This window comes from Sander vitreus, chromosome 3 (assembly GCF_031162955.1).
Source record: "Sander vitreus isolate 19-12246 chromosome 3, sanVit1, whole genome shotgun sequence".
NCBI classification, from domain to species: domain Eukaryota; kingdom Metazoa; phylum Chordata; class Actinopteri; order Perciformes; family Percidae; genus Sander; species Sander vitreus.
The window spans coordinates 34,248,941-34,256,440 of NC_135857.1; the positions used below are offsets into that span (position 1 = coordinate 34,248,941).

The window sequence follows — 7,500 nt, forward strand, 5'->3', positions numbered from 1 at the left end:
GTAACCAAAATGGTGTATGTTCATGTAGAGCTGGGCGATATGGAGAAAATCAAATATCACGATGTTTTTTGGACCAAATACCTCGATATCGATACCGCAACGATATCGCAGTGTTGACTATTGGTGCTTCCACAAAATATTTTTGATAAATAATCATCAGTAATGTGGACATAATGACACAACAGTCTGGTGAGTTCAGAAAATGACATCACTTTACTGTGATGCAGCGTTTAAAACCAGGAAAAGACACTTACGTCATATCACGATATTACGATATCCCAAATCTGAGACGATATCTAGTCTCGTATCACGATATCGATATAATATCAACATATTGCCCGGCTCTACGTTCATGTAACGTGCAACAACTCCTTTTTATTATTTTGTATTGGCCACCACGTAAACGCCTCGTAATGCACAGCGTGAGCTACATTTAAAAACCTCACAACACTACATGTCACAAAAACAACTGCTGTCTGTCTGTCTGTCTGTCTGTCTGTCTGTCTGTCTGTCTGTCTGTCTGTCTGTCTGTCTGTCTGTCTGTCTGTCTGTCGGGCTTCCAGCTCCTTTCTGCTCATTGTACGCTGCAGATTTGACTCCAGGATGTTCCTAGGTTCATGGAAGACTTAGGTGCACGTATTTCTCAGGAGGTTTAAGGCTCTTTCCCTCAAGAAAATGTGACATTTTTTAATAAAAAAAAAAAAAAAAAATGCAATTGTACATCATTGTTATTAACATCTCTGTGTCTACAACAGATCGTTTGCTGAACCTACGATCATTAGATCTGAGATCTTAGTTCATTTGACGCTCGCATTGAATACACTTTTATTCGGCTTATAAGTCTCTGGAAAGCCCTGCAAACATGCCACATGAAACTAAATCTGTTGGTAAACCCCACCCACCTGGTACACCCTGTTGAACGAAACAAGCTTGTTTCAAGAATAACTGTAGCTGCTTAATAAGTTCCCTCTCTTCCCCTGCCTCGCCGCACTTCTTTATCTTCCTCCTCCTCGTCCTCTCCGTCGCACAGTCTTTCCACATCCTACTGTCTTGCACACTTCTCGTATCTCCCTTTGATCTCTTTACCCTTTCTTTCTTCACCCTGCCGTTCTTTTCTTCCCCTGTAGGCTGAAGGTGACGTAGTGCTCCTGGCTGCTATTCCTCTGGCTGTGCTCGACTCTACCCTCTGCTGGTGGATATCCACGACTGCACTTTCCTTTTATTACAAATGTCCTCTCTGTCCTCTCTCTCTCTCTGTCTCTCTCTCTCTGTCTCTGTCTTTGTCTCTCTGTCTGTCTCTCTCTCTCTCTGTCTCTGTCTTTGTCTCTCTCTCTGTCTCGGTCTCTGTCTCTCGCTCTCTCTCTCTCTGTCTCTCACACTGTCTCTCTCTCTCACTCTGTCTCTCTCTCGGTCTCTCTCTCTCTCTCTGTCTCTCTGTCCTCTCTCTCTCTCTGTCTCTCTCTCTCTGTCTCTGTCTCTCTCTGTCTCTTGCTCTGTCTCTCTCTCCCTCTCTCTTTCTCTCTGTCTCTCTCTCTCTCTCTCTCGGTCTCTCTCTCTCTCTCTCTCACTCTGTCTCTCTCTCTCTGTCTCTCTCTCTCTGTCTCTCTCTCTCTGTCTCTCTCTCTCTGTCTCTCTCTCTCTGTCTCTCTGTCTCTCTCTCCCTCTCTCGCTCTTCCTTAATTTTTCCAATTGTTTTGCTTTCTTCTATGTGTATAATTGATTTCAAGCAAAAAAAAACCTCTGCACCCTCAATGCTAATATCATGTAATTAACCAAAGTTATGATATGACCAGTTTGAATATACGTTTGGCTGCAAGTGTTTATATCCATCATTCAAAAAAACAATCTCAGAATTTGGACATTTCTGCAGTTGCAGAGAAACAATGTGCAGCGTGTTAAAAATGTTAACAACTCTCTGCCCTGAGGGTTTAAACCTCTCCGTTTTGGCTTCGCTGTGCCGTCACACAGCGTTCAAACCCAGAGTCCAGCCGGTACTGTTTGTTTACTTTGTTGAACCTGTGGTCCATGTTCCTTGACCGTGTCGCCACATCTTTGTGAGTCTGGCCCAGACGATGAAGCTGCTGAGGCTGCGGAGGAACGTGGTCAAGCTGTCTCTCTACAGACACTTCACCAACACGCTCATCTTCGCCGTCATAGGTACGCAAAATACCTTTCATTGTCTTAAACTAATCAACCCTCTCTTTCATGGACTTCTGCCTAGGCCGGGTACCCTGACTAGCCAGACCCACGTCCAGATGTTGGGTCTGGGAACTCCCCATTGGCAGGGCTCAATCTGAGGGGCGGGATAAACGGTTGTCTTTCAAATTCCCTCTGCATGCAATAGGATAGCGCTACAACCAATCAGAGCAACGCTAGTTGATAGATTTGTTTGTGTTGTGAAGCAGCAGATTGTAGCGCTATGCCCGAGACAAATCTCCCCTCAGGGACCATAACGAGTTTTCTATTATTCTAATATCTCATATCCCAAGAAACACATTTCATATCTTTGAAGCTCAGATATGTGGTTTTTGTTAGGTTTATGAAAAGGTCGTGGGTGGGCTTACGTTTCCATGACACGCAGGACAAGAACGGGACAGTTGGGTTTAGGTAAAGAACGGGACAGTTGGTTTAGGTAAAGAACGGGACAGTTGGGTTTAGGTAAAGAAGAACGGGACAGTTGGGTTTAGGTAAAGAAGAACGGGACTGTTGGGTTTAGGTAAAGAAGAACGGGACTGTTGGTTTAGGTAAAAAAGAACGGGACGGTTGGTTTAGGTAAAAAAGAACGGGACGGTTGGGTTTAGGTCAAGAACGGGACAGTTGGGTTTAGGTAAAGAAGAACGGGACAGTTGGGTTTAGGAAAAGAAGAACGGGACTGTTGGGTTTAGGTAAAGAACGGGACAGTTGGGTTTAGGTAAAGAAGAACGGGACAGTTGGGTTTAGGTAAAGAAGAACGGGACAGTTGGGTTTAGGTAAAGAAGAACGGGACAGTTGGGTTTAGGTAAAGAAGAACGGGACAGTTGGGTTTAGGTAAAGAAGAACGGACAGTTGGGTTTAGGAAAAGAAGAACGGGACAGTTGGGTTTAGGTAAAGTGACACGCAGGACACGATCCCCAGTCTCCGGGGTGAAAGTCCTGTGTTGTTTGACCCGTCCACCCCCCCAACCAACCTCCCTATGCAGATTTTCAGGCTTACTACTCTCTACCGTAGTCGCTCTTAATGCTACGTCATCTTCAGGCGCCGCGTAGCTGCTGCTCTCCCCGCTGCGTTCATCACACACGCTGAAGGGAGCTTTTTACGTCGTATCTGACGCTGACAGCCACTGCCCAAGCGTCCGTATTTTACAAGTTCGGAGTGAGAACGTGTTGATAAAACAAACAGACTTAAGTTATCGTTTATCCCAACCTCTATCAAGCTGCTGATCAAGAGTCTTTACACAACAGAGCAACGTGCAATAAATACACAGGCCCTTTTTTGCACTTTGCACTTTAATTATTAGCCACTTGTTTATGATGTCGTGTTGTCTGTACAGTCATAATGTGTCCTAAGATTCTTAGTTGCTCTTATGTTGATCTTATGTTTAGTTTTAAGAATGGTTTCTCCTTCACACGTTTGTGTTGTGAAGCAGCAGATTGTAGCGCTATGCCCGAGACAAATCTCCCCTCTGGGACCATAACGTGTTTTCTATTATTCTAATATCCCAAGAAACACATTTCATATCTTTGAAGCTCAGATATGTGGTTTTTGTTTTTTTCCAGCATCGGTCATCTTCATCATCTGGAGCACCAAGACCTTCAGACGGTCTACGTGTCTGTCTGTGAGTACTCGACTAGGATGTAGTACAGCTCAGGTCGCTCGGTTGGTTAGTAAGCTACGCTGTTAAAACGGCTCGCCAACTCTTATCCCATTACGACAGTTCAACCCTCTTTAAATTGGCGTTCCTATTACTTTGTAATAGAGCGACCGATAAAGGATTTTTAAGGCCGATATCAATACAAATATTTGGTGATTTAAAAATCCGATATTCTGATATATCAGCCGATATTTCTTTTCTTTTTTTAAATCCAGAAACGTGTAACAAAACGTCCAGATTTCCCTACCATTAGTTATTTGTAGTTATGAGTCTTCACTAAGATAATATGATAATTCAGTTTAAAAATAAACGTGTTTGTTTTATTGTCACAACAGAACATCAAAATATATTAACGTTCTGATAAATAAAATGTATAAAAATACAATTAAATGAAACTTAAAGGGTTAAACACGAGGGTTGCCAACAGGAGGCTGTAGAGCGCCCTCTGGTGGACAGACGATGCAACACCACCACTCAGACCATGGTTGAAATGTTCATTTATCGGCCGTTATAAATGCCAATACCGATAGTTTGCAGGGTTCATACGTTTTGAAAAAACCTGGAAAAGTCATGGATTTTTGTTTTTTTTAACACAGCATAATAATATGTGATTAATAAATGTATTTCACGTCGTCCTAACCTCACCGTTCTATTCGGGGCGCGATATTACGACTCCCACTATGAACAACATACATTGTCATTCATTTCATTGTTAAACCTCTGAGGGGGAAACCTTAACACAGATTTCTATTCTTATTGTGTAATGTCCACTGACATTTTCAGGAATACATAGTCATGGAAATCTGCCAAAAAGTATTGGTTAAACTGCGTATGAACCCTGAGTTTGGAAAATGCCTAATATCGGCCGATAATATCGGCCCGCCGATACATTTCAGTCGGGCTCTAGTTTGTAAACGGCTGTGTGGAAGCCTGTGAAACATCATAGGGGTTAAGGTTTGTGCGAACGGATGCTGAAGCCTTGGTTATACTCGCGCGGGCTTCCGTAGTTACATACATGCATGGAGACGTTCACGCTCAACGCATTGTTCATTGCAGTGTTCTCCGAAAACACTGGGGGCGTGCAAAGAAAATAGTCTGTGAATAAGCAAGAAGTAGTAGAGAAGAAGAGAGCGGAAGTAAAGAAGCTCAGGCTGCAACATTTTTTCCCCTACTATGGCCACGCCAAGACCCGCCCCTCAATAGCAGCTCGATTGGTTGGGGTTAGGCATTGACCTCGAGTGGTTAAGGTTAGGATAGCCGATTGGTCAGGGGATAGGACCTGTATGAATGGGGTTACGTTACCTTGCGTAAGCATGGACGCCTGGCCAACAGTAGCTATTGAAGGGCAGGTCTTGGCGTGGCCACAGGGGGGGGATTTCGCGAGCAGGCTGCCTGGCAACAGTAGTAAACACATCCATGATAGAGGCAGCAAGTCCTGTGTTCATAGAGGTAAAAGGACGTTTTTTTTGTCAAAGGAGTCTGGTGGTTGGATATAATGTCTTCAGTTCCCCCCCCCGTTTACAAACCATTTAAAAATGTAACAGCCCTCATCACCACCACTGAGGTGCCCTTGAGCAAGGCCCTTAACCTCCAAGCGCTCCAGTGGAGCTGCTCAGTGGCCAGCAGATCAGACTGCGGTTGTACTGGGCAGCTTCCAGGTATGAATGAGGAACTGTGTGAATGTGATCAGGGCGTTCCTGCAAAAGAGAGGCTGCCTCTCAGTGAACCTTCCCTGAATAAATAAAGGTTAAAATGCAAAACACATGTGCTGTTGAACGTGACAGGGTAGAAACAGTTTGATCCGAAGGGTTAAATGATGATGGTTTCAGGCGTTTTCATTCATAGGTTTTTTGAGCTGAAATTCAAGTGTCCTTCCCATAATACTTGTATCATAAACAAAGGGCTCTTGTCCCCCTTCATTAGGATATTTTTGCAGATCAATTGTGGGACTCCCCTCTTCTTATTCAGAGTTATTCTCTGGGAGAGATTCAGGCCAGAAGGGACAGAAACGTTTATCATCTTCAGTCTTTTTTTCTTCCTGTAAATGAAGTGTTTTCAATAAAAATGTCTGTCTGTCTCTCTCTCTCTTTCTCTGTCTGTGTTTGTTTGTCTGTCTCTCTCTCTCTCTCTGTCTGTTTGTTTGTCTGTCTCTCTCTCTCTGTCTCTCTCTCTCTCTCTGTGTCTGTCTGTCTCTCTCTCTCTCTCTCTCTCTCTCTCTCTCTCTCTCTCTCTCTCTCTCTCTCTCTCTCTCTCTCTCTCTCTCTCTCTCTCTCTCTCTCTCTCTCTCTCTCTCTCTAGGACTGGAGGGAGCTGTGGATAGATGATGCGTTCTGGCGCTTCTTGTTCTCCATCATCCTATTGGTCATCATGTTCCTATGGCGACCGTCAGCCAATAACCAGAGGTAAGGGGTGATGTCGGGGCTGTTTTCTTTGTTTTTTTCTTCTCCTGTTTAACTGCAAAGTAAAGCCGGTTTGTTTCTCCCTGTCCGGGTGTCAGGTATGCCTTCAGTCCTCTGCTGGATGAAGAGAGTGAGGAAGAGGAGAAGGAGCCCATGATGAACGAGGCTTTCGGTCAGAAACCTTTCCTCCTTTACTCCCTCGCTTCCTCCCTCCTTCCTAACCTGTTGCCTCCTCTCTTCCCTTCCTATGTTACTCCTGTCTCTCCTCTCTACCGCCCTCAGTGCTCTCCCATTCACTTAGTAGGTTGTTTAGTTACTTTGATTGTTGTTTAGTTAGTTAGTTGATTAGTTAGTTAGCTCACCTCCATATGTTTTCATCTGGGTGTTTGTTTTTGACTCCTGCGTCTCCAGAGGGGATGAAAATGAGGGGCGCCAAAAACGAGAGCAACGGCACGGCCAAAGCCAACAAAGTGGTACGTTTCTGTTTCTACCTGCAGATACAGCACAGATAGAGAAACGAAGCACCAACATTATCTTCCGTGTCATTTTAGCAACTCAATGATGAGTTTTGTCTTTAAACACGTGGATAATCATTCGTTCGATTGACCTCGTCAGTCAAAAGGAGAATGAAACATAATAGTTATTGCAGTGTTTCCTCTAGAATTGCTTTCAGCAGTGGGGGTGGGGGTAGTCTCGTGAGACCGTCCTGATCTGGCGAGCTCCAGTTTTCCGCTCGCAGATCATTCTGGCATCTTGAGACGGAGTAAATTTGGAGCCGTTCGCCAAACGACCGACCAATCGGCGTTGGTTTTGAGGCGGGTTTAGGTGTGACGCTGACGCAACGAGAAGCGACTGTTCAGTCTGAACAGCGTGGCGGCTTCCACGGATGAGATGAGCGTAGCTATCGCGCACGTTGTATCCGAATTAGAAAGTATTCCTTCATTGAAAGAAGAGCGAAAAACGGCACTGGAGGCTTTTCTCGGAGGAGAAGATGTTGTTGCTCTTCTCCCGACTGGTTTCGGGCAAGAGTTTGATACATCGTTGATCTGATTGGTTGATTTGGCCCGTCCATCACCAACATAGGCGGTGAGAGACATGGTTTATCCAATCAGCTAACCAGGATTTTCGTCCCTTCCTAAAAGTTGTCCAACGGAAAGTTCCCAGATGGACATGCCGAGCAAATGCGAAGCAATCCATCTGGCGGAGTCAGGTTAGGGGTGGGGGTGTTGAACGTCAAAAAGTAACGTTACC

General features: G+C 44.7%; 1 protein-coding gene across 3 annotated transcripts in view; it reads left to right on the top strand.

Moving 5' to 3' along the window:
- Window positions 1–7,500, top strand: part of LOC144515899 (transmembrane protein 87A) — a 26,235-nt gene that overhangs the window by 11,676 nt on the left and 7,059 nt on the right. For all 3 annotated transcript variants that reach the window (XM_078247094.1, XM_078247092.1, XM_078247093.1), the window contains 5 exons: window positions 2,049–2,157; window positions 3,756–3,814; window positions 6,149–6,252; window positions 6,348–6,421; window positions 6,661–6,722. In XM_078247094.1, the coding sequence (XP_078103220.1) occupies window positions 2,049–2,157; window positions 3,756–3,814; window positions 6,149–6,252; window positions 6,348–6,421; window positions 6,661–6,722 (408 nt within the window). The remainder of the gene's footprint in view (window positions 1–2,048; window positions 2,158–3,755; window positions 3,815–6,148; window positions 6,253–6,347; window positions 6,422–6,660; window positions 6,723–7,500) is intronic.